The sequence below is a fragment of the Leucoraja erinacea genome, unplaced genomic scaffold, assembly GCF_028641065.1.
Source record: "Leucoraja erinacea ecotype New England unplaced genomic scaffold, Leri_hhj_1 Leri_53S, whole genome shotgun sequence".
In the NCBI taxonomy this organism is placed as follows: Eukaryota; Metazoa; Chordata; class Chondrichthyes; order Rajiformes; family Rajidae; genus Leucoraja; species Leucoraja erinaceus.
This window is the reverse complement of record NW_026576443.1, coordinates 18980-46236: the sequence shown is the minus strand read 5'-3', so window position 1 is coordinate 46236 and position 27257 is coordinate 18980. Positions and strand designations below refer to the sequence as shown.

Here is a 27257-nt window from a genome sequence, read left to right as displayed (position 1 = left end):
AGTTGGGCAGAAGGGCCTGATTCCACTCTATGAATCTCTAGCTCCTCATTGCCTCAAACTAACCTCTTTAGACTTTAGAGATACAGCATGGAAACAGGCCCTTCAGCCCACTGAGTCCGTGCCAACCAGTGATCACCCCGTACACTAGTTCTATCCCACACACACTGGGGACAATTTACAATTTTACCAAAGCCAATGAGCCTACAAACCTTTGGAATGAGGGAGGAAACTGGAGCACCCGGAGAAAACCCACGCGGTCACGGGGAGAACGTACAAACTCCGTACAGACAGCACCATAGTCCGTTCATAAGGTCATAAGATCATTGGTTCATAAGTCATAGGAGCAGACTTAGGCCATTCGGCCCATCAAGTCTACTCTGCCATTCGATCATGGCTGATCTGTCTCTCCCTTCTAACCCCATTCTCCTGCCTTCTCCCCATAGGCCCTGACACCCGTACTAATCAAAAATTTAACTATCTCTGTCTTACAAATGTCTATTGACTTGGCCTCTGCAGCCATCACAGGTCAGGATCGAACCTGGGTCTCTGGCCAGGGAAGGCAGCAACTCTACTGCTGCTACTGTGCTGCGCTAATGTGCTGCGCTACTGTGCTGCGCGACTGTGCTGCGCTACTGTGCTGCGCTACTGTGCTGCGCTAATGTGCTGCGCTAATGTGCTGCGCTACTGTGCTGCGCGGCTGTGCTGCGCGGCTGTGCTGCGCTGCTGTGCTGCGCTGCTGTGCTGCGCTACTGTGCTGCGCTACTGTGCTGCGCTGCTGTGCTGCGCGGCTGTGCTGCGCGGCTGTGCTGCGCTGCTGTGCTGCGCTACTGTGCTGCGCTACTGTGCTGCGCTAATGTGCTGCGCTACTGTGCTGCGCGGCTGTGCTGCGCGGCTGTGCTGCGCTACTGTGCTGCGCGACTGTGCTGTGCTACTGTGCCGCCCCAATTATGCTGGCAATCTTGTATCTCAATAGACAATAGGCGCAGGAGTCGGCCATTGGGCCCTTCGAGCCAGCACCGCCATTCAATGTGATCAAGGCTGAACATTAACAATTAACAATACAAGGTTAATTCCCGGGATGGCGGGACTGTCACATGCTGAGAGAATGGAGCGGCTGGGCTTGTACACTCTGGAGTTTAGAAGGATGAGAGGGAATCTCATTGAAACATATCAGATTGTTAAGGGCTTGGACACGCTAGAGGCAGGAAACATGTTCCCCATGTTGGGGGAGTCCAGAACCAGGGGCCACACAGTTTAAGACTAAGGAGTAAAAGCCATTTAGAACGGAGACGAGGAAACACTTTTTCTCACAGAGAGTGGTGAGTCTGTGGAATTCTCTGCCTCAGAGGGCGGTGGAGGCAGGTTCTCTGGATGCTTTCAAGAGAGAGCTAGAAACATAGAAACATAGAAACATAGAAAATAGGTGCAGGAGTAGGCCATTCGGCCCTTCGAGCCTGCACCGCCATTCAATATGATCATGGCTGATCATCCAACTCAGTATCCTGTACCTGCCTTCTCTCCATACCCCCTGATCCCTTTAGCCACAAGGGCCACATCTAACTCCCTCTTAAATATAGCCAATGAATTGGCCTCAACTACATTCTGCGGCAGAGAATTCCAGAGATGTGTGAAAAATGTGTTTTCTCATCTCAGTCCTAAAAGATATCCCCTTTATCCTTAAACTGTGACCCCTTGTCCTGGACTTCCCCAACATCGGGAACAATCTTCCTGCATCTAGCCTGTCCAACCCCTTAAGAATGTTGTAAGTTTCTATAAGATCCCCCCTCAATCTTCTAAATTCTAGCGAGTAAATTCTAGTCGAGTCTATCCAGTCTTTCTTCATGTGAAAGTCCTGACATCCCAGGAAACAGCTAGATAGGGCTCTTAAAAATAGCGGAGTCAGGGGATATGGGGAGAAGGCAGGAACGGGGTACTGATTGGGGATGATCAGCCATGATCACATTGAATGGTGGTGCTGGCTCGAAGGGCTGAATGGCCTACTCCTGCACCTATTGCCTATTGTCTATTGTCTAATCAGTACCCCGTTCCTGCCTTCTCCCCATATCCCCTGACTCCGTCATCTTTAAGAGCCCTATCTAGCTCTTTTTTTAACCTCAAGCATTAGTCCAATGGTTTCTGATCCCCTTGCATTGACCTTGTGAATCACACTGCCCACTTTCCGTGCTTTTAGTTTTTCTTTCTATAACGGGACGGCTAAGTCTGTACACTGGTCATTGACCAACCAATAGTTTATACAAATGATTCATTCTTCCTCCACCCACCTGCAAGGTCTAAAATGCAACTGGTGTTCCTTTACACAAAAGGGCACAGAGTGGTAGAGACCCTGGTTCGATGCTGACCACGGGTGCTGGCTGTGCAGACAGGATGATCAGCCACGATCACATTGAGTGGCGGAGCAGGCTCGAAGGGCCGAATGGCCTACTCCTGCACCTAGTGTCTACCGTCTGTTACATAGAAACATAGAAATTAGGTGCAGGAGTAGGCCATTCGGCCCTTCGAGCCTGCACCGCCATTCAATATGATCATGGCTGATCATCCAACTCAGTATCCCGTACCTGCCTTCTCTCCATACCCCCTGATCCCCTTAGCCACAAGGGCCACATCTAACTCCCTCTTAAATATAGCCAATGAACTGGCCTCGACTACCCTCTGTGGCAGAGAGTTCCAGAGATTCACCACCCTCTGTGTGAAAAAAGTTCTTCTCATCTCGGCTTTAAAGGATTTCCCCTTTATCCTTAAGCTGTGACCCCTTGTCCTGGACTTCCCCAACATCGGGAACAATCTTCCTGCATCTAGACTGTCCAACCCCTTAAGAATTTTGTAAGTTTCTATAAGATCCCTTCTCAATCTTCTAAATTCTAGAGAGTATAAACCAAGTCTATCCAGTCTTTCTTCATAAGACAGTCCTGACATCCCAGGAATCAGTCTGGTGAACCGTCTCTGCACTCCCTCTATGGCAATAATGTCCTTCCTCAGCTTTGGAGACCAAAACTGTACGCAATACTCCAGGTGTGGTCTCACCAAGACCCTGTACAACTGCAGTAGAACCTCTCTGCTCCTATACTCAAATCCTTTTGCAATGAAAGCTAACATACCATTCGCTTTCTTTACTGCCTGCTGCACCTGCATGCCTACCTTCAATGACTGGTGTACCATGACACCCAGGTCTCGCTGCATCTCCCCCTTTCCCAATCGGCCACCATTTAGATAATAGTCTGCTTTCCCCTAGTGTGTGTAGGATAGTGTTAGTGTACGGGGTGATCGCTGGTCGGTGCGGTGTGCCAAACGGCCTGTTTCCACGCTGTATCTCCAAGCTAAACTAAACTAAACTAAACTCAGCAGGTCAGGCCGCACACCAGGAGAACAAGGATAGGCGATGTTTCTGCTTCATACTGATTGTAGAGGAGGCGAGAGGGCAGCTGGGATAGGGAAGAGGCAGGACAAAAAGTGGCAGGTTGACATAGGAGGGGGGTGAGGGTGGATAGGCAGATGGATGGAGCAAGGTTCAGAGATAAGAAAGAAAGGTGTGAGACAGGTTGTGGAGTTGCGAATTGTAAAGCCAGAGGGAGGTAATTGGCAGGAGACTGTGGGTGAGTGGAGTGGAGAAATAGGTGGCAGTACCCACCTCTACAGTTGTATAGGGCTCTGGTGAGACCACATCTGGAGTATTGTGTACAATTTTGGTCTCCTAATTTGATGAGGGCCATCCTTGTGATTGGGGCACTGCAGCGTAGGTTCACGAGATTGATCCCTGGGATGGCGGGACTGTCACATGATGAAAGATTGAAAAGACTAGGCTTGTATTCACTGGAGTTTAGAAGGATGAGGGGAGATCTTATAGAAACATATAAAATTATAAAAAGACTGGACAGGCTAGATGCAGGAAAAATGTTCCCAATGTTGGGCGAGTCCAGAACCAGGGGCCACAGTCTTAGAATAAAGGTGAGGTTATTTAGGACTGAGGTGAGATAAAACTTTTTCACCCAGAGAGTTGTGAATTTGTGGAATTCCCTGCCGCAGAGGGCAGTGGAGGCCAAGTCACTGGATGGATTTAAGAGAGAGTTAGATAGAGCTCTAGGGGCTAGTGGAGTCAAGGGTTATGGGGAGAAGGCAAGCACGGGTTATTGATAGGGGACGATCAGCCATGATCACAATGAATCTCAATCCTTAATTTTCTAAATTCTAGCGAGTACAAGCCGAGTCTATCCAGTCTTTCTTCATATGAAAGTCCTGACATCGCAGGAATCAGTCTGGTGAACCTTCTCTGTACTCCCTCTATGGCAAGAATGTCTTTCCTCTTTCCACTTGGCCTCCACAGCCTTCTGCGGCAATGAATTCCACAGATTCACCACCCTCTGAATGAATTCCTCTTCATTTCCTTTCCTAAGGTACTTCCCTTTATTCAAAGGCTGTGCCCTCTGGTCATAGTGTGTTATAGTGTGGAAACAGGCCCTTCAGCCCAACTTTCCCACACCAGCTAACATGTTCCAACTACACTAGTCCAGCCTGTCTGCGTTTGGTCCATATCCCTCCAAACCTGTCCGTTCCATGTACCTAATTTATTTCCCGGTGTTGGGGAAGTCCAAAACACGGGGTCACAGTTTAAGGATAAGGGGGAAATCTTTTAGGACCGAGATGAGAAAAACATTTTTCACACAGAGAGTGGTGAATCTGTGGAATTCTCTCCCGCAGAAGGTAGTTGAGGCCGGTTCATTGGCTATTTTTAAGAGGGAGTTAGATGTGGCCCTTGTGGCTAAAGGGATCAGGGGGTATGGAGAGAAGGCAGGTACAGGATACTGAGTTGGATGACCAGCCATGATCACATTGAATGGCGGTGCAGGCTCGAAGGGCCGAATGGCCTACTCCTGCACCTATTGTCTATGTTTCTATGTTTCTAAGTCATTGGATATTTTTAATGCGGAGATTCCTGATCCGTGCGGGTGTCAGGGGTTATGGGGAGAAGGCAGGAGAATGGGGTTAGGAGGGAGAGATAGATCAGCCATGATTGAATGGCGGAGTAGACACGATGGGCCGAATGGCCTTAATCTGCTGCTATGACATGAATACATTTTAAGAAATAGTAGTTCCTTAACTTTAGAGATACAACGCAAAACACGTCCTTGGGCCCAGCGATCACCCCGTACACTAGCACTATCTTGCACACTTTATAGTTCCTATTTACTGAAGAAAAATAAGTGTTCGGCACGGACCAGAAGGGCCGAGATGGCCTGTATTCCGTGCTGTAATTGTTATATGGTTATATGTTTTATAGTTACAATTAACCAACAATCCTGTACGTCTTTGGAGTGTTGGAGCAAACGGGAGCACCCGGAGGAAAACCCACGCAGGTCACGGGAGAACGTGCAAACTCTGCACAGACAGCACCCGTAGGCAGGATGGAACCCGGGTCTCTGGCGCTGTGAGCGGCAACTCTACCGCTGCGCCAGCGTGCCACCCCAGTGGGTGTTATCAGAATACTATACAGACTGGGGCACGTTGGGCCAGATGGCTTTGTTGTGTTTTTGCATTGTGTCTATAATTCAGTGAATACCAGACGCAGCATATTAATCACAGTAGCGATAGCAGAGGCGACTCAGCCAAGATTAAAGGGAATGAGAATCGGGGCAACAAAATGTCCCATCGATCAGGAGCTGTAAGTACTGCCACAGATGGTGGGCAAGTAACAAGCCCAGTTACATTCCAACCAGTAAAATAATGAGTCGAGATTTTCATGGATAAGATGAGAATGGATTTGATTTTAAAAAAAAAACATTTCTTTAAAGCAATTACTGCACATAATAATCACGTTCAAAAATTCATTATTAACATTTGATAAATGTACAAATTCCACCGCACACTGGACACGTCCGAAATTGCCAATTTTTTAATCATCTGTCAGCGACTTTCATGAGAGAGCTAGATAGGGCTCTTCAAGATAGTGGAGTCAGGGGATATGGGGAGAAGGCAGGAACGGGGTACTGATTGGGGATGATCAGCCATGATCACATTGAATGGCGGTGCTGGCTCGAAGGGCCGAATGGCCTACTCCTGCACCTATTGTCAATTGTCTATTGATTCGGGTTGGGCCCCTTCCTCAGACTGTACTGCGCTATGTTCTATGTTGCATGCCACCCAAATGCTATTCCAAAGACGTGAATTAGCTTGCTATAAGTGTTGGGCGGCACGGTGATGCAGCGATAGAGCTGCTGCCTCACAGTGCCAGAGACCATGGTTCGATCCTGACCACGGGTGCTGTCTGTACGGAGATCTTCTCCAAGATCTTCGGTTTCCTCCCACACTCCAAAGACGTCGAGGTTTGTAGGCTAATTAGCTTGGTGCAAATGTAAAATTGTCCATATATGTGTGGGGTAGTGTTAACGTGTGGAGATCGCTGGTCGGTGGGCCTTAAGGCCTGTTTCCGGGCTGAATCACTAAATTAAACTAAACTAAACTAAACTAAACTATACTTGGATGAAGGGATTCAAAGTAACATTAGCAAATTTGCAGACGACACAAAGCTGGGTGGCAGTGTGAATTGTGAGGAGGATGCTATGAGAATGCAGGGTGACTTGGACAGGTTGGGGGAGTGGGCCGATGCATGGCAGATGAAGTTTAATGCGGATAAATGTGAGGTTATCCACTTTGGTAGCAAAAACAGGAAGGCAGATTACTATCTAAATGGTGTCAAGTTGGGAAAAGGGGAAGTACAATGGGATCTGGGGGTCCTTGTACATCAGTCTATGAAAGTAAGAATGCAGGTACAGCAGGCAGTGAAGAAAGCGAATGGCATGTTGGCCTTTATAACAAGAGGAATCGAATATAGGAGCAAAGAGGTCCTTCTGCACTTGTACAGAGCCCCAGTGAGAGTATTGTGTGCAGTTTTGGTCCCCTAATTTGTGGAAGGACATTCTTGCTATTGAGGGAGTGCAGCGTATGTTTACAAGGTTAATTCCCGGGATGGCGGGACTGTCATATGCTGAGAAAATGGAGCAGCTGGGCTTGTACACTCTGGAGTTTAGAAGGATGAGAGGAGACCTCATTGAAACATATAAGATTGTTAAGGGCTTGGACACGCTAGAGGCAGGAAACAAGTTCCCGATGTTGGGGAAGTCCAGAACGAGGAGCCACAGTTTAAGAATAAGGAGTAAACCATTTAGAACGGAGATGAGGAAACACTTTTACTCACAGAGAGTGGTGAGTCTGTGGAATTCTCTGCCTCAGAGGGCGGTGGAGGCCGGTTCTCTGGATGCTTTCAAGAGAGAGCTAGATAGGGCTCTTAAAAATAGCGGAGTCAGGGGATATGGGGAGAAGGCAGGAACGGGGTACTGATTGGGGATGATCAGCCATGATCACATTGAATGGCGGTGCTGGCTCGAAGGGCCGAATGGCCTACTCCTGCACCTATTGTCTATTGTTTAAACAAAACTAAACTAAACTAAACTCTACTAAACTAAAGTAAACCTCCATGCTTGCCCAGATTGTGAATGTAACTGGTCGATGGTCTTTCTGAGTTTCCAGGACTCCAGGCAGACCACGGCCCACTTCAGGACGTACGTGGAAAACCACACCAGACACTCGGATGACTTGAGTCGTAAACAAATACGGATCTACCAGCTATACAGCCGGACCAGCGGCAAACACGTCCAGGTGCTGGGCAAGAAGATCAACGCCAACGGGGAGGACGGTGGCAAATACGGTAAACCACTTGCCCAGTGCAGCCATAAGGCCACAACGTCATAACTGATAGGAGCAGAATTAGGCCATTCGGCCCATCAAGTCTACTCCACCATTCAATCATGGCTGATCTATCTCTCCCTCCTAACCCAATTCTCCTGCCTTCTCCCCGTAACCCCTGACACCCGTACTAATCAAGCAGAAGCCCGAACAGTGTGGGTTAGCAGAGGCCTGTTACTTTAACGCAAAATGCTGGAGGAACTTAGCGGGACAGGCAGCATCTGTGGAGAGGAGGGTGGGGTTGACTCTTCTTCAGCTGAGCTTCAGTGTCAACCAGCATCTGCAGTTGCCTCCTGCACAGCCATTCTTAGTTTAGTTAGTATGGTTTTAGTTGAGTTTAGTTTAGTTTACTTTAGTTTGGTTTAGTTTAGTTTAGTTTAATTTAGTTTAGATTAGTTTAGTTTAGTTTAATTTAGTTTAGATTAGTTTAGTTTAGTTTAATTTAGTTTACTTTAATTTAGTTTACTTTAGTTTAGTTTAGTTTAGTTTAGTTTAGTTTAGTTTAGTTTAATTTAGTTTAGTTTAGTTGAGTTGAGTTGAGTTGAGTTTAGTTTAGTTTAGTTTAGTTTAGTTTAGTTAAGTTTAGTTTAGTTTAGTTTAGTTTAGTTTAGTTTAGTTTAGTTTAATTTAGTTTAGTTCAGTTTAGTTTAGTTTAGTTTAGTTTAATTTAGTTTAGTTAAGTTTAGTTTACTTTAGTTAAGTTTAGTTTAGTTTAGTTTAATTTAGTTTAGTTTAGTTTAGTTTAGTTTAGTTTAGTTTAGTTTAGTTTAGTTTAGTTTAGTTTAGTTTAGTTTAGTTTAGTTTAATTTAGTTTAGTTTAGTTTAGTTTAGTTTAGTTTAGTTAAGTTTAGTTTAGTTTAGTTAAGTTTAGTTTAGTTTAGTTTAGTTTAGTTTAGTTTAGTTTAGTTCAGTTTAGTTTAGTTTAGTTTAGTTAAGTTTAGTTTAGTTTAGTTTAGTTTAGTTTAGTTTAATTTAGTTTAGTTTAGTTTAGTTTAGTTCAGCTAGTTTCATTTAACTTAGGGTTAGGGTGTATCATTAGTTTAGTTTAGTTTAGTTTAGATTAGTTTAGTTCAGCTAGTTTCATTTAACTTAGGGTTAGGGTATATCATTAGTTTAGTTTAGATTAGTTTAGTTTAGTTTAGATAGTTTAGTTTAGTTTGTTTAGTTTAGTTTAGTTTAGTTTAATTTGGTTTGGTTTAGTTTAGTTTAATTGAGTTTATAGTCACGTGTAACGAGGTACAGTGAAAAGCTTTTGTTGCGTGCTATCCTGTCAGCACAAAGACAATCTATGACTACAATCGATCCAGAATCGAACCCGGATCTCTGGCGCTGTTAGTCAACAACTCTACCGCTGCGCAACTGCGCCGCCCTGCATTAACCTCTGACCTTTAGTTATTCTCTGACCATCTGCCTATCAACCCCCCCCCCCCCCCCCTCACCTATGTCCACCTATTACCTGGCATGCTTTGTTCTGCATTTTCTCTCTAACTAACCCCCCCCCCTCACCACCCCCACCACAATCAGCTTGAAGTAGCATCCCGACCCGAAATGTCACCTATCCATGTTCTCCAGAGATACTGCCTCACCTGCTGAGTTACTCCAGCACTTACAAAACTTACAAAATTCTTAAGGGGTTGGACAGGCTAGATGCAGGAAGATTGTTCCCGATGTTGGGGAAGTCCAGAACAAGGGGTCACAGTTTAAGGATAAGGGGGAAGTCTTTTAGGACCGAGATGAGAAACACATTTTTCACACAGAGAGTGGTGAATCTCTGAAACTCTCTGCCACAGAAGGTAGTCGAGGCCAGTTCATTGGCTATATTTAAGAGGGAGTTAGATGTGGCCCTTGTGGCTAAGGGGATCAGGGGGTATGGGGAGAAGGCAGGTACAGGATACTGAGTTGGATAATCAAACATGATCATATTGAATGGCGGTGTAGGCTCGAAGGGCCGAATGGCCTACTCCTGCACCTATTGTCTATGTTTCTATGTTTGTGTCATTTCTTTGCTAAATCAATATGCACTCAAGATAGACACAAAATGCTGGAGTGACTTAGTGGGTCTGACCGCACCTCTGGAGAACCTTTCCAGTCTCGACCCGAAACGTCACCCATTCCTTCTCCCCAGAAATGCTGCCTGTCCCGCTGAGTTACTCCAACTTTCTGTGTCTATCTTCGGTTTAAACCAGCATCTGCAATTCCTTCATACACTCAACATGCACTCAGATGGATCCCATGGTTGATAGGTTATCACAGCAGCCTGGAAGTGAAGCAGTGATCATGATCTAGAAACATAGAAACATAGAAAATAGGTGCAGCAGGAGGCCATTCGGCCCTTCAAGCCAGCACCGCCATTCATTGTGGTCGTGGCTGATCGTTCCCTATCAATAACCCGTGCCTGCCTTCTCCCCATATCCCTTGACTCCACTAGCCCCTAGAGCTCTATCTAACTCTCTCTTAAATCCATCCAGTGACTTGGCCTCCACTGCCCTCTGTGGTAGGGAATTCCACAAATTCACAACTCTCTGGGTGAAAACGTCTTTTCTCACCTCAGTCTTAAATGACCTCCCCTTTATTCTAAGACTGTGGCCCCTGGTTCTGGACTCGCCCAACATTGGGAACATTTTTCCTGCATCTAGCTTGTCCAGTCCTCTTATAATTTTATATGTTTCTATAAGATGCCCCCTCATCCTTCTAAACTCCAGTGAATACAGGCCTAGTCTTTTCAATCTTTCCTCATATGACAGTCCCGCCATCTCTTTGAAAAGCTGCGATCTCTTTTAATTGGCATACCTTTAAAGGTGGCTTTAACGTTCATCCATAAACACGGCGTCCTTTCAAATCTCATAACCTTTGTAATTGTTTATTCACACAAAGGGTGGTGGGTGTATGGAACGAGCTGCCAGAGGAGGTAGTTGAGGCAGGGACTATCCCAACGTTTAAGAAACAGTAAGACAGGTACATGGATAGGACAGGTTTGGAGGGATATGGACCAAACGCAGGCAGGTGGGACTGGTGTAGCTGGGACATGTGGGTGAGTTGGGCTGAAGGGCCTGTTTCTACGCTGAATCACTCTATGACTATGTGACCTCCAAACAACACCCCTTATTCTTTCATGACCCCATTCTTCTTTGGGTCCCACCTGGAAGTGTATTCTCCCCTTCCCCCTACTCTCTCTCCCTCCTCTTCCACCTATCTTCCGTCCTCTGGCTTCACAATTCGCAACTCTTCAGTCATAGACAATAGACAATAAGTGCAGGAGTAGGCCATTCAGCCCTTCGAGCCAGCACCGCCATTCAATGTGATCATGGCTGATCATCCCCAATCAGTACCCCCCGTTCCTGCCTTCTCCCCATACCCCCTGACTCCGCTATCTTTAAGAGCCCTATCTAGCTCTCTCTTGAAAGCATCCAGAGAACCGGCCTCCACTGCCCTCTGAGGCAGAGAATTCCACAGACTCAGATTCAGATTCAGATTCAGAATCAATTTTAATTGTCATTGTCAGTGTACAGTACAGAGACAACGAAATGCATTAAAATGCAAATGAGATACTCACCACTCTCTGTGAGGAAAAAAGTGTTTCCTCGTCTCCATTCTAAATGGCTTACTCCTTTTTCTTAACGTTCTTAGTGATTAGAGTTGGAAAGTGATACATCGTGGAAACAAGTCCTTTGGCCCAACTTGCCCACACCGACCAACATGCCCCATCTACACCGGCCCCACCTGCCTGCGTTTGGCCCACATCCCTCCAAACCTGTCCCATCCTATCAACAACTCGATAGCGGTCCTGAGCTACCACCTACCTCATTGGAGATCCTCGGACTATCCTTGATCAGACTTTACTGGACTTTACCTCGCACTAAACGTTATTCCCTTTATCTGTACATTATCTGTAGCTCGATCGTAATCATGTATAATGTGGTTCCTCTGACTGGTTAGTACACAACAACCTCGGTACATTTAACATGAAGGGTCTCGAATCCGATTCCTTTTCTCAAGAGATGCTGTCTGACCCTCTGAGTTACTCCAGCATTCTGTGTCTATCTTCAGTGTAAACCTGCATCTGCAGTTCCTTCTGATAAACTATCAGTGCACCTGTCCATGTGTTGATTAAATGCCTCAACTACCTCCTCCGGCAGCTCGTATTAATACTCCCACCACCCTTGGTGTAAAAAAAGCTACCCCTCAGATCCCTAGTACGTCTTTCCCCCCTCACCTTGATCCTATGTCCTCTGGTTCTCATAGAAACATAGTAACATAGACAATAGGTGCAGGAGTAGGCCATTCGGCCCTTCGAGCCTGCACCGCCATTCAATATGATCATGGCTGATCATCCAACTCAGTATCCTGTACCTGCCTTCTCTCCATACCCCCTGATCCCCTTAACCACAAAGGTCACATCTACCTCCCTCTTAAATATAGCCAATGAACTGGCCTCGACTACCCTCTGTGGCAGAGAGTTCCAGGGATTCACCACTCTCTGTGTGAAAAAAGTTCTTCTCATCTCGGTTTTAAAGGATTTCCCCCTTATCCTTAAGCTGTGATCCCTTGTCCTGGACTTCCCCAACATCGGGAGCAATCTTCCTGCATCTAGCCTGTCCAACCCCTTAAGAATTTTGTAAGTTTCTATAAGATCCCCTCTCAATCTCCTAAATTCTAGAGAGTATAAACCAAGTCTATCCAGTCTTTCTTCATAAGACAGTCCTGACATCCCAGGAATCAGTCTGGTGAACCTTCTCTGCTCTCCCTCTATGGCAATAATGTCCTTCCTCAGATTAGGAGACCAAAACTGTACGCAATACTCCAGGTGTGGTCCCAATCACATTGAATGGCGGTGCTGGCTCGAAGGGCCGAATGGCCTTACTCAGCCCTCTCATCCTTCTAAACTCCAACTGATGCTGGGTAACAGTCGTTAGTCCATCACTTTAGTTTATAGAGCCTTTCTATTTTTTATTGTGCAAGCTCAGCACTTTAAAGTACCAAGTATGCACTTTGATCCCGACTGAGTGTAAGTCAGCCTGCCCCAATAATATTGCATCAGTACTTATTGAATGACCCGACTGTATCTATCTGGGAGCCTAAGGGGAGAGTGAGGCGTGTATGCTGATTTCATTCACATGCACAGAGCTCTTTATATTTACACTGGGCCAATTAGTCTCCTTATGTAAGCACCTGTCCATGAATTAAATAGGAACGTGTCGGAAGAAACTGCAGGTGTTGCATTAAGCCGAATATAGACACGAAAAGCTGGAGTAACTCAGCGGGTCAGGTGGTATCTTTGGAGAGAAGGAACAGGTGACGTTTCGGGTCGAGACACTTTGTACTGTGGCACTTAAAGGCAGCTTACAACCCTCATTGAAGATGGACTCAAGATGCAAGATGCTCAGACTGGTCATAGAGTCAGGGAGTGATACAATGTGGATACAGGCCCTTCGGCCCAACTTGCCCACACTGGTCCCAGCTATACTAGCCCCATCAGCCAGCGTTTGGTCCATATCCCTCCAAACCTATCCTATCCATGTAACTGTTTCTTGAAATGATGGGATAGTCCCAGGCTCAACCACCTCCTCTGGCAGCTCGTTCCATGTCACTGAATCTGGAGGTGAGGGTGGTGAATCTGTGGAATTCTTTGGCACAGAAAGCTGGGGAGGCCAAGTCAATGGATATTTTTAAGGCAGAGATAGATAGTGCGGGTGTCAGGGGTTATGGAGAGAAGGCAGGAGAATGGGGTTAGGAGGGAGAGATAGATCAGCCATGATTGAATGGTGGAATTGTGGCCAAGGGGATCAGAGGGTATGGAGAAAAGGCAGGTACAGGATACTGAGTTGGATGATCAGCCATGATCATATTAAATGGCGGTGCAGGCTCGAAGGGCCGAATGGCCTACTCCTGCACCTAATTTCTATGTTTCTATGTTTCTATGTTTCTAGACTTGATGGGCCGAAATGGTCTGATTCTGCTGCTATCACTTGTGAACTAATGAACTTGTCAACTAAACTCAACTAAGCAAAAGTCCACACACGGACATCAGCCAAGGTCAGGATCGAACCAGGGCCTCTGGCACTGTGAGGCAGCAGCTTTACCAGCTAGGGCTAGTGCTAAACACTGACCATAACACCGCAGGCCAGGCAGCCCTTGGCTGTTTACAGCGGGAAAGAGGAACATACCACTGAAGCAGTTGCCGCGCTGTTTATCTAGTGAGGCTTTGGTTCGGAAAGCAGAACTCAGACCAAGGTAGCCACAAGCACTGGCAGTGGAGGCCCTGCAATGTTCTAATCTGTACACGGCAGGCGAGAGGTCACATCAGAGGCAGAATCGAGCTTGGGTCTCCCAAGCTGAAGGCCGACACAAAACGCTGGAGTAACTCGAAGATAGACACAGAAGGCTGGAGTAACTCATAAGGTCAGAAGTGATAGTAGGATTAGGCCATCAGGTCTACTCCGCCATTCAAACATGGCTGATCTATCGCTCCCTCCAAACCCCATTCTCCTGCCTTCTCCCCATAACCTCTGACACCTGCACTAATCCAGAATCTATCTATCTCTGCCTTAGAAATATCCACTGACTTGGCCTCCACAGCCATCTGTGGCAAAGAATTCCACAGATTCACCACCCTCTGACTAAATAAAGTTCTCCTCATCTCCTTCCTAAAAGAACGCGCTTTAATTCTGAAGCTATGACCTTTGGTCCTAGACTCTCCCACTAGTGGAAACATAGAAACATAGAAACGTAGAAACATAGAAAATAGGAGCAGGAGTAGGCCATTCGGCCCTTTGAGCCTGCACCGCCATTTAATATGATCATGGCTGATCATCCAACTCAGTATCCTGTACCTGCCTTCTCTCCATACCCCCTGATCCCTTTATCCACAAGGGCCACATCTAACTCCCTCTTAAATATAGCCAATGAACTGTGGCCTCAACTGCCTTCTGTGGCAGAGAATTCCAGAGATTCACCACTCTCTGTGTGAAAAAAGTTCTTCTCATCTCGGTTTTAAAGGATTTCCCCCTTATCCTTAAGCTGTGACCCCTTAAACATCTCTTAAACATCCTCTCCATATCCACTCTATCCAGACCTTTCACTATTCTGTACGTTTCAATGAGGTCCCCCCTCATTCTTCTAAAATCCAGCGAGTACAGGCCCAGCGCCGACAAACGCTGATGATATGTTAACCATGTCTTTAGGGATGTGGAAGGAGACCTCAGCACGCCCAGGAAACTCGATTGTATCTGGAGATGCTACCTGACCCACAGGGTTACTCCGGCACTTTGAGTCTACCTCCGGCGTAAACCCGCGTCTGCAGTTCCTTCCTGCACATTTTGCCCAGCTCCACATATAACCATATAACAATTACAGCACGGAAACAGGCCATCTCGACCCTTCTAGTCCGTGCCGAACACGTATTCTCCCCTAGTCCCATCTACCTGCGCTCAGACCATAACGCTCCATACCTTTCCCGTCCATATAACTCTCCAATTTACTTTTAAATGATGAAAACGAACCTGCCTCCACCACCTTCACTGGAAGCTCATTCCACACAGCCACCACTCTCTGAGTAAAGAAGTTCCCCCTCATGTTACCCATAAACTTCAGTCCCTTAATTCTCAAGTCATGTTTTTCACACAGAGAGTGGTGAATCTCTGGAACTCTCTGCCACAGAGGGTAGTTGAGGCCACAGTTCATTGGCTATATTTAAGAGGGAGTTAGATGTGGCCCTTGTGGCTAAGGGGATCAGGGGGTATGGAGAGAAGGCAGGTACGGGATACTGAGTTGGATGATGAGCCATGATCATATTGAATGGCGGTGCAGGCTCGAAGGGCCGAATGGCCTACTCCTGCACCTAATTTCTATGTTTCTATGTTTCTATGTCCCCTTGTTTGAATCTTCCCTACTCTCAGTGGGAAAAGCTTATCCACGTCAACTCTGTCTATCCCACATGCCAAATCTCCTCAAGGTATGCCTACTTTGAAGAAGTTCGCCAGAGATGCTGCCTGGCCCGCTGAGTTACCCCAGCCACTTTGCTCTTGCCTTCCAAATTAAACATCGGGTGCCGGGAATGAGAGAAATTCCACAAGTCCACATGCTTGGGAGGTCAAAGTCACAGCATGAAGGATCTTGGAGCTGGCTGATGAAATGGGTTATAGAATCATAGAGTCTAGATTGTGGTGGAGGGGGAGGCGGGAGAGAGCTGGAAGAGAGGTGGGGAAAGGACAATAGACAATAGACCATTGGTGCAGGAAGGAGGAGGCCATTCGGCCCTTCGAGCCAGCAGCGCCATTCACTGTGATCATGGCTGATCATCCACAATCAGTTTTCCGTTCCTGCCTGGTGTGAGTGATAGATAGGTGGATGCAGGTGAGAGGTGGGATTTTTGATGGGTCGATGCTTGGACAAGTTCTAGAGACGGAAAGACAAAGATTGTGGCAGAAGAACTGAGAGGAATAGATCAGTTAGACGCACAGAGTCTCTTCCCCAGAGGCGAGGAATCGAGAATCGGCATAGCTTCAAGGTGAGAGGGGGGGAATGATTTACTGGGAGCCTTAGAAACATAGAAACATAGAAATGAGGTGCAGGAGTAGGCCATTCGGCCCTTCAAGCCTGCACCGCCATTCAATATGATCTTGGCTGATCATCCAACTCAGTATCCCGTACCTGCCTTCTCTCCATACCCCCTGATCCCCTTAGCCACAAGGGCCACATCTAACTCCCTCTTAAATATAGCCAATGAACTGGCCTCAACTACCCTCTGTGGCAGAGAGTTCCAGAGATTCACCCCTCTCTGCGTGAAAAAGGTTCTTCTCATCTCGGTTTTAAAGGATTTCCCCCTTATCCTTAAGCTGTGTCCCCTTGTCCTGGACTTCCCCAACATCGGGAGCAATCTTCCTGCATCTAGCCTGTCCAACCCCTTAAGAATTTTGTAAGGTTCTATAAGATCCCCTCTCAATCTCCTAAATTCTAGAGAGTATAAACCAAGTCTATCCAGTCTTTCTTCATAAGACAGTCCTGACATCCCAGGAATCAGTCTGGTGAACCTTCTCTGCACTCCCTCTATGGCAATAATGTCCTTCCTCAGATTTGGAGACCAAAACTGTACGCAATGCTCCAGGTGTGGTCTCACCAAGACAATGTACAACTGCAGTAGAACCTCCCTGCTCCTATACTCAAATCCTTTTGCTATGAAAGCTAACATACCATTCGCTTTCTTCACTGCCTGCTGCACCTGCATGCCTACTTTCAATGATTGGTGTACCATGACACCCAGGTCTCGCTGCATCTCCCCTTTTCCTAGTCGGCCACCATTTAGATAATAGTCTGCTTTCCTGTCTTTGCCACCAAAATGGATAACCTCACATTTATCCACATTATACTGCATCTGCCAAACATTTGCCCACTCACCCAGCCTATCCAAGTCACCTTGCAGTCTCCTAGCATCCTCCTCACAGCTAACACTGCCCCCCAGCTTAGTGTCATCCTTAGCGGTAACCTTTTTCACGCAAAGGGTGGTGGGTGTATGGAACGAGCTGCTGGAGGAGGTCGTTGAGGCTGGGACTATCGCAACAATTAAGAAACAGTTAGACAGGTACATGGATAGGACAGGTTTGGAGGGATATGGGCCAAGCGCAGGGAGGTGGGACCAGTGTAGATGGGACATGTTGGTCGGTGTGGGCAAGTTGGGCCGAAGGGCCTGTTTCCACGCAGGTGGGACTAGTGTAGCTGGGAAAATTGGGCCGAAGAAATAGAAACAGAATGTGGTTGAGAGGGAAAGATAACTTGGTTCTAATAATTATGGTCTTACGATGTTTACTGGGCCTGTTTCTGCTCTGTATCACTAAAGTAGACGAAACTGAACTAAAACTAGTGGGCTGTCAGGGTGCAGCGGTAGAGTTGCTGCCTTACAGCGCTTGCAGTGCCAGAGACCCGGGTTCCATCCCAAACTGTACGGGGTTTGTACGTTCTCTCCCCGTGACCAGCGTGGGTTTTCTCCGAGATCCTCCGTTTCCTCCCACGCTCCAAAGACGTACGGGTTTGTAGGTTAATTGGCTTGGGTGTCATTGTAAATTGTCCCCTGTGTGTGTGTGTAGGATAGGGTCAGCGCGCGGGGGATTTGCTGGTCTGTGCGGACACGGTGGGCCGAACGGCCTGTTGCCGCGCTGTGTCGCTAAACTAAACTGAAACGAGTGTATGGGTGATGGTCGGTCGAGTCTGTACTCATTGTTACAGGCACTTACTCCGTATTTCCTTCTTCTGCTCACGTTACAGCTCTTCTGGTGGTGGAGACCGACACCTTCGGTAGTCACGTGAGGATCAAGGGGAAAGAGACCGGCCACTATATCTGCATGAGCAAACGTGGGAAGATTCTCGGCAAGGTAACGGCTGTAGTCCGAGCACTGGGCCCACACAAGCTCCGTCTCGCCTTCCTTCTTCAGTATAGATTGGAGATACAGTGTGGTGATAGGCCCTTCGGCCCATCCAGTCCGAGCCGACCAACGATCACCCCCCCCCCCCGTGCATTAGTTTGGTCTCCAAATCTGAGGAAGGACATTATTGCCATAGAGGGAGAGTGCACAGAAGGTTCACCAGACTGATTCCTGGGATGTCAGGACTGTCTTATGAAGAATTAATGCATTTCGTTGTCTCTGTACTGTACACTGACAATGACAATTAAAATTGAATCTGAATCTGAATCTGATCTGAAAGAAAGATTGGATAGACTCGGCTTGTACTCTCTAGAATTTAGGAGATTGAGAGGGGTATCTTATAGAAACGTACAAAATTCTTAAGGGGTTGGACAGGCTAGATGCAGGAAGATTGTTCCCGATGTTAGGGAAGTCCAGGACAAGGGGTCACAGCTTAAGGATAAGGGGGAAATCCTTTAAAACCGAGATGAGAAGAACTTTTTTCACACAGAGAGTGGTGAATCTCTGGAACTCTCCGCCGCAGAGGGTAGTCGAGGCCACAGTTCATTGGCTATATTTAAGAAGGAGTTAGATGTGGCCCTTGTGGCTAAGGGGATCAGGGGGTATGGAGAGCAGGCAGGTACGGGATACTGAGTTGGAAGATCAGCCATGATCATATTGAATGGCGGTGCAGGCTCGAAGGGCCGAATGGCCTACTCCTGCACCTAATTTCTATGTTTCTATGTTTAGAGATACAGCATGGAAACAGGCCCTTCAGCCCACCAATTCCATACCAGCCAGCGATTATATCATCATCCCTCAAATCCACCTGCTCTCATGGAGTCCCAGCCTACTCAACCTCTCCCTGTAGCTCCGGCCCTCGAGGCCTGGCAACATCCTCGTAAATCTTCTCTGTACCTTTCCCAGCTTGACGACATCGTTCCCAGAACACAGTGCCCAGAACTGAACACAATACATCCCGATACAACTGCAACATGACCTCCCAACCTCAATACTCCAGTAATGGCCCTACTTTTCTCCACTCGAAATGTCGCCGGCTATCCCTTCTCCCCAGCGACGCTGCCTGTCCCGCCCAGTCACTACAGCATTTTGTGCCTGTCTTTGGTTTAGACAATAGACAATAGGCAATAGGTGCAGGAGTAGGCCATTCGGCCCTTCGAACCAGCTCCGCCATTCAATGTGATCATGGCTGATCATCCCCAATCAGTACCCCGCTCCTGCCTTCTTCCCATATCCCCTGACTCCGCTATTTTTAAGAGCCCTATCTAGCTCTCTCTTGAAAGCATCCAGAGAACCGGCCTCCACCGCCCTCTGAGGCAGAGAATTCCACAGACTCACAACTCTCTGTGAGAAAAAGTGTTTCCTCGTCTCCTTTCTAAATAGCTTACACCTTATTCTTAAACTGTGTGGCCCCTGGTTCTGGACTCCCCCAACATCGGGAACATGTTTCCCATCTCTAGTGTGTCCAAGCCCTTAACAATCTTATATGTTTCAATGAGATCTCCTCTCATCCTTCTAAACTCCAGAGTGTACAAGCCCAGCTGCTCCATTCTCCCAGCATATGACAGTCTTCCCTGCCTTCTCTCCATAACCCCTGATCCCTTTAGCCACAAGGGCCACATCTAACTCCCTCTTAAATATAGCCAATGAACTGGCCTCAACTACCTTCTGTGGCAGAGAATTCCACAGATTCACCACTCTCCCATCCCGGGAATTAACTTTGTAAACCTACGCTGCACTCCCTCAATAGCAAGAATGTCCTTCCTCAAATTAGGGGACCAAAACTGCACACAATACTCCAGGTGTGGTCTCACTAGGGCCCTGTACAACTGACAACCCTGTTTAAACCTGCACCTGCAGTTCGTCCCTACACAAGGCAATGGAAAGGTTGATTTATCTCCCATTCAGATCAGTGCTGTTCTTCGTGAGAGCATGCAGTGGCCAGCCAGGCAGAGCTGGAAATTGTGGATGGCCTCAGGCATTTCCCTGGGGCCCAGTACAGTCATGCTAGGTGGAGATGTTCACCCAGCCTGCCAACCAACACAAACCTTGGCATCAAACCAAGCCCAGAACCAACAAAGGCCTTTTCCACCACCGCCCCACTGATAATTAGTACGGCCTACACAAGCCTGACTCACCTGGAGTATCCAGGGAAAACTGCTGTCGTATGTTTAGTTTAGTTTAGGAAACTAAACTTCAGATGCTGGTTTCAAGAGAGAGTTAGATTTAGCTCTTAGGGCTAAAGGAATCAAGGGATATGGGGAGAAAGCAGGAACAGGGTACTGATTTTAGATAATCAGCCATGATCCAAGAAACATAGAAACATAGAAAATAGGTGCAGGAGTAGGCCATTCAGCCCTTCGAGCCTGCACCGCCATTCAATATGATCATGGCTGATCATCCAACTCAGTATCCTGTACCTGCCTTCTCTCCATACCCCCTGATCCCTTTAGCCACAAGGGCCACATCTAACTCCCTCTTAAATATAGCCAATGAACTGTGGCCTCAACTACCTTCTGTGGCAGAGAATTCCACAGATTCGCCACTCTCTGTGTGAAAAATGTTTTTCTCATCTCGGTCCTAAAAGATTTCCCCCTTATCCTTAAACTGTGACCCCTTGTTCTGGTCTTCCCCAACATCGGGAACAATCTTCCTGCATCTAGCCTGTCCAACCCCTTAAGAATTTTGTAAGTTTCTATACGATCCCCCCTCAAAAATTCTAGCGAGTACAAGCCGAGTCTATCCAGTCTTTCTACATATGAAAGTCCTGCCATCCCAGGAATCAGTCTGGTGAACCTTCTCTGTGCTCCCTCTATGGCAAGAATGTCTTTCCTCAGATCAGCTGGCTCAATAGGCCGAATGGCCTACTCTTGCACCTATTTTTCTATGTTTCTATGTTCTATGGTTAGATTGAAGGTAGACACAAAATGCTGGAGTAAATCAGCAAGACAGGCAGCATCTTTAGAGAGAAGGAATGGGTGACGTTTAGGATCAAGACCCTTCTTCGAACTGAAGACTGAAGAAGTCTGAAGAAAGGACTTGAACCGAAACGTCACCTCCAAAGATGCTGTACGTCCCGCTGAGTAACTCCAGCATTTTGCATTTCTAATTTAGTTTAGATATACAGCAAGGAAACAGGCCATTCGGCCCACTGACTATGCGCCGACCATTGATCCCCGCACATTAATATTATCCGACACCCACACACACCAGGACAATTTTATCTCGACTCAAAACGTCGCCCATTCCTTCTCTCCTGAGATGCTGCCTCACCCGCTGAGTTGCTCCGAGCATTTTTTGTCTACCTTCAATTTAAACCAGCATCTGCAGTTCTTTCTTACACGGGACAATTTTATACTCACACCAAGCCAATTAGCCTACAAACCTGTACGTCTTTGGCGTGTGGGAGGAAACTGAAGATCTGAGAGAAAACCCACACAGGTCACGTGCAAACTCCGTACAGACAGCGCCCATAGTCGGGATCGAACCCGGGTCCCTGGCGCTGTGCTACCGTGACAGATTCGTAGTTAATGATGAGGGAGGTCCGAGTGACCAAGGCACACAGTGTTGGCACGAGACTGAGGGTGTGGTGTGTGATGCCACTTGGCACAGCATAGGAAAAATAAAGAGAGCAAAAATAAAAATAAAGCCCGGTGTATAAATAGTTTAGGCAGCTTAGTTTAGTTTAGTTTACATCAGTTCAGTTTAGTTTATTGTCACGTGTATTTAGGTACAGTGAAAAGCTTTTGTTAACCATATAACCATATAACAATTACAGTACGGAAACAGGCCATCTCGGCCCTACAAGTCCGTGCCGAACAACTTTTTTTCCCTTAGTCCCACCTGCCTGCACTCATATCATAACCCTCCATTCCCTTCTCATCCATATGCCTATCCAATTTATTTTTAAATGATACCAACGAACCTGCCTCCACCACTTCCACTGGAAGCTCATTCCACACCGCTACCACTCTCTGAGTAAAGAAGTTCCCCCTCATGTTACCCCTAAACTTCTGTCCCTTAATTCTGAAGTCATGTCCTCTTGTTTGAATCTTCCCTCCTCTCAAAGGGAAAAGCTTGTCCACATCAACTCTGTCTATCCCTCTCATCATTTTAAAGACCTCTATCAAGTCCCCCCTTAACCTTCTGCGCTCCAGAGAATAAAGACCTAACTTATACAACCTATCTCTGTAACTTAGTTGTTGAAACCCAGGCAACATTCTAGTAAATCTCCTCTGTACTCTCTCTATTTTATTGACATCCTTCCTATAATTGGGCGACGTCCCGCTGAGTATAATTGTTACGTGCTAACCAGTCAGCAGAAAGACAATACATGATTACAATCGAGCCGTCCACAGTGTCCAGATACAGGATAAAGGGAATAATGTTTAGTGTGCCATGGACCAGGTTAGAATCTACAGTGGAAACAAGGAATTACAGATGCTGGTTTATCAAGGGATGTCACAAAGTGCTGGAGTAACTAAAGACAATAGACAACAGGTGCAGGAGTAGGCCATTCGGCCCTTCGAGCCAGCACCGCCATTCAATGTGATCATGGCTGATCATCCCCAATCAGTACCCCGTTCCTGCCTTCTCCCCATATCCCCTGACTCCGCTATCTTTAAGAGCCCTATCTAGCTCTCTCTTGCAAGTATCCAGAGAACTGGCCTCCACCGCCCACTGAGGCAGAGAATTCCACAGACGAGTCCACAGAGAGTGGTCTACAGACCACAGATAGTGTTAGTGTGCGGGGATCACCGGTCGGTGCAGACTTGGTGGGCCGAGGGACCTGTTTCCACGCTGTACCTCAACTAAACTAAACTAAAAATGGCCAGGAACAGCCTTAAAAGGGACTTTCCTTTGCACCTTCCATTGAGAATGTTCCCGTGAGCAGTTGGAGGTTGTTCCAGCATTAAAACATGGTAACGGGGCAGTGAACATACTCTCACAAACGGATAACGATCAGACTGAATGATAATGATCGGATAATATGATTAGTGTTGGTGTGCGGGGATCGCTGGTCGGCGTGGACTCGCTGGGCCAGAGGGCCTGATTCCACACTGTATCTCTAAACTAAAACTATACTTATATACAGAGCCAAGTCAAGTCAAGTCAATTTTATTTCTATAGCACATTTAAAACCAACTCTCGTTGACCAAAGTGCTTTACATTGGTGCAGGTACTAGCATGCTACATACAGTGGTACATAGATCTAACAATACATACAATGTGAGGTTATCCATTTTGGTGGCAAAAAACAGGAAAGTAGACTATTATCTAAATGGTGGCCGACTAGGAAAGGGGGGAGATGCAGCGAGACCTGGGTGTCATGGTACACCAGTCATTGAAAGTAGGCATGCAGGTGCAGCAGGCAGTGAAGAAAGCGAATGGTATGTTGGCTTTCATAGCAAAAGGATTTGAGTATAGGAGCAGGGAGGTTCTACTGCAGTTGTACAGGGTCTTGGTGAGACCACACCTGGAGTATTGCGTACAGTTTTGGTCTCCAAATCTGAGGAAGGACATTATTGCCATAGAGGGAGTGCAGAGAAGGTTCACCAGACTGATTCCTGGGATGTCAGGACTGTCTTATGAAGAAAGACTGGATAGACTTGGTTTATACTCTCTAGAATTTAGGAGAGTGAGAGGGGATCTTATAGAAACTTACAAAATTCTTAAGGGGTTGGACAGGCTAGATGCAGGATGATTGTTCCCGATGTTGGGGAAGTCCAGGACAAGGGGTCACAGCTTAAGGATAAGGGGGAAATCCTTTAAAACCGAGATGAGAAGAACTTTTTTCACACAGAGAGTGGTGAATCTCTGGAACTCTCTGCCCTAGAGGGTAGTTGAGGCCAGTTCATTGGCTATATTTAAGAGGGAGGTAGATGTGGCCCTTGTGGCTAAAGGGATCAGAGTGTATGGAGAGAAGGCAGGTACGGGATACTGAGTTGGATGATCAGCCATGATCATATTGAATGGCGGTGCAGGCTCGAAGGGCCGAATGGCCTTCTCCTGCACCTAATTTCTATGTTTGTATACATAAATACATACATATGTATGTGGGGGGGTGGGGGGGGGGGGGGGGGGGGGGGGGGGGGGAGGAGGGGGGCAAGCCCGTTAAGGGCATTGTATATGTACATGACAAGCTTGAAATTGATTCTGTACAGTACTGGGAGCCAGTGGAGAGAGGCCAGGATCGGGGTGGAGATCATACAGAGTGCAGAATATAGTTCCCAGCATTGTAGCTCACCAGGTTCGGAGACAAAGTCCAATGTCCGCACTGGGGTAGAGGTGAATCGGACAGTGCCCTAGCTGACGGCGTTTGAAGTGTGCTGACTGTAATAATGTAGGGCCATGGGGGAGTATAGAACTCAAACGTTGCTAGCTAAGAAGCTGACAGAGAGGCAATGCACTGAGTGCCAAACCTCAGTAATGTCATGCCCAATATGCCAGCTATTTATGAAGCTTGCAAATGTCAAGGACTAGAAGGTAAAACTTTTGAGGTCAGAGGGTGGAAAGGATAAAAGAGTCCCAAATTTAAAAGCTTTCAGCACATTGACCTTCATCAATAGACAATGGGTGCAGGAGGAGGCCATTCAGCCCTTCGAGCCAGCACCACCACTCACTGTGATCATGGCTGATCATCCCCAATCAGTACCCCGTTCCTGCCTTCTCCCCATATCCCCTGACTCCGCTATCTTTAAGAGCTCTATTTAACTTTCTCTTGAAAGCATCCAGAGAACCTGCCTCCACCGCCCTCTGGAGCAGAGAATTCCACAGACTCACAACTCTCTGTGAGAAAAAGTCGAGGTACAGTGAAGTGGATGATCAGCCCTGATCACATTGACAATAGACAATAATATAATAATCTTATTTATATAGCACATTTTTAGTCAACTTGCATTGACCCCAAAGTGCTTCACATAATTACATTACATTCCCACACAGGCAAAGGTGGGTGAAGTGTCTTGCCCCAAGGACACAACGACAGTATGCACTCCAAGCGGGATTCGAACCGGCTACCTTCCAGTCGCCAGCCGAACACTTAGCCCATTGCGCCGTCTGTCATCCCAATAGGTGCAGGAGTAGGCCATTTGGCCCTTCGAGCCAGCACCGCCATTCAATGTGATCATGGCTGATCATCCCCAATCAGTACCCCGTTCCTGCCTTCTCCCCATATCCCCTGACTCCGCTATCTTTAGGAGTCCCAATCTAGCTCTCTCTTGAAAGTATCCAGAGTTGAATGAGGTGAAGGCATGGACGGGGTACTGATTGGGGATGATCAGCCATGATCACATTGAATGGTGGTGCTGGCTCGAAGGGCCGTATATATGGCCCACTCCTGCACCTATTGTGTGTTGTCTCTGTGTGTGTGTGTGTGTGTGGGGGCTCCTCTGACCATCTCGTCTCTCTTCACGCAGCTGAACGGGAAGAACCGCGAGTGCGTGTTCGTGGAGGAGGTGCTGGAGAACAACTACACGGCCCTGATGTCGGCCAAGTACAAGGGCTGGTACCTGGGTTTCACCAGGAAGGGGCGCCCCAGGAAGGGCTCCAAGACGGAGCAGAACCAGAGGGAGGTGCACTTCATGAAGAGGCTGCCCAAGGACAAGGAAGACCACCACAAGCCTTTCAAGTTCACCACCGTGACGAAAAGAACTCGCAGGACCCGTCACCAGAGGCGAGGCAGAGGCTGAGGGACCCTCTGCCGACCAGCCACCACTGACTGTCTTGGGATAAATATTTGCGTTTGTTTTTTTTTTTTAAATCAAAACCTAAAGATGCTTTATTTTTATACTCGTGGAAGGGACTGTTCTCAGCTGACCTCTATTTAAAGGGTAACTGGGCGTGTTTGTGTGTGCGTGTGTGGGTGTGTGAACGTGTGCGTGAGTGTTTCAGTCTGCGTCCAGGTTATTTATAAGACGGACTATTTTGCCACAGAGTCAATAGACAATAGACAATGGGTGTAGAAGGAGGCCATTCGGCCCTTTCGAGCCAGCACCGCCTTTCAATGTGATCATGGCCGATCGTCCACAATTTCGCATTTACTCCCAACACATCAACAGCAATTTAGACTATAAACAATAGGTGCAGGAGTAGGCCATTCGGCCCTTCGAGCCAGCACCGCCATTCAATGTGATTAAACGGGTCCTTTTCACAATGGCAGGCAGTGACTAGTGGGGTACCGCAAGGCTCAGTGCTGGGACCCCAGCTATTTACAATATATATTAATGATCTGGATGAGGGAATTGAATGCAACATCTCCAAGTTTGCGGATGACACTAAGCTGGGGGGAAGTGTTAGCTGTGAGGAGGATGCTAGGGGACTGCAAGGTGACTTGGATAGGCTGGGTGAGTGGGCAAATGTTTGGCAGATGCAGTATAATGTGGATAAATGTGAGGTTATCCATTTTGGTGGCAAAAACAGGAAAGCAGACTCATATCTAAATGGTGGCCGATTAGGAAAAGGGGAGATGCAACGAGACCTGGGTGTCATGGTACACCAATCATTGAAAGTAGGCATGCAGATGCAGCAGGCAGTGAAGAAAGGGAATGGTATGTTAGCTTTCATAGCAAAGGGATTTGAGTATAGGAGCAGGAAGGTTCTACTGCAGTTGTACAGGGTCTTGGTGAGACCACACCTGGAGTATTGAGTACAGTTTTGGTCTCCAAATCTGAGGAAGGACATTATTACCATAGAGGGAGTGCAGAGAAGGTTCACCAGACTGATTCCTGGGATGTCAGGACTTTCATATGAAGAAAGACTGGATAGACTCGGCTTATACTCGCTAGAATATAGGAGATTGAGGGGGGGTCTTATAGAAACTTACAAAATTCTTAAGGGGTTGGACAGGCTAGAGGCAGGAAGATTGTTCCCGATGTTGGGGAAGTCCAGGACAAGAGGTCACAGCTTAAGGATAAGGGGGAAATCCTTTAAGACCGAGATGAGAAAAACATTTTTCACACAGAGAGTGATGAATTTCTGGAACTCTCTGCCACAGAAGGTAGTTGAGGCCAGTCCATTGGCTATATTTAAGAGGGAGTTAGATGTGGCCCTTGTGGCTAAAGGGATCAGGGGTGTTGGAGAGAAGGC

General features: G+C 47.1%; 1 protein-coding gene across 1 annotated transcript in view; it reads left to right on the top strand.

Annotated features, from left to right (window-relative positions):
- LOC129694094 (fibroblast growth factor 18-like) overlaps positions 1–26678 on the top strand; it is an 85790-nt gene extending 59112 nt beyond the window's left edge. The window contains exons 3-5 of the mRNA XM_055630821.1: positions 7540–7717; positions 18013–18119; positions 25589–26678. Coding sequence (XP_055486796.1) covers positions 7540–7717; positions 18013–18119; positions 25589–25861 — 558 coding nt within the window. The 3' untranslated portion in view covers positions 25862–26678. The remainder of the gene's footprint in view (positions 1–7539; positions 7718–18012; positions 18120–25588) is intronic.
- Positions 26679–27257: the final 579 nt, after the last annotated feature.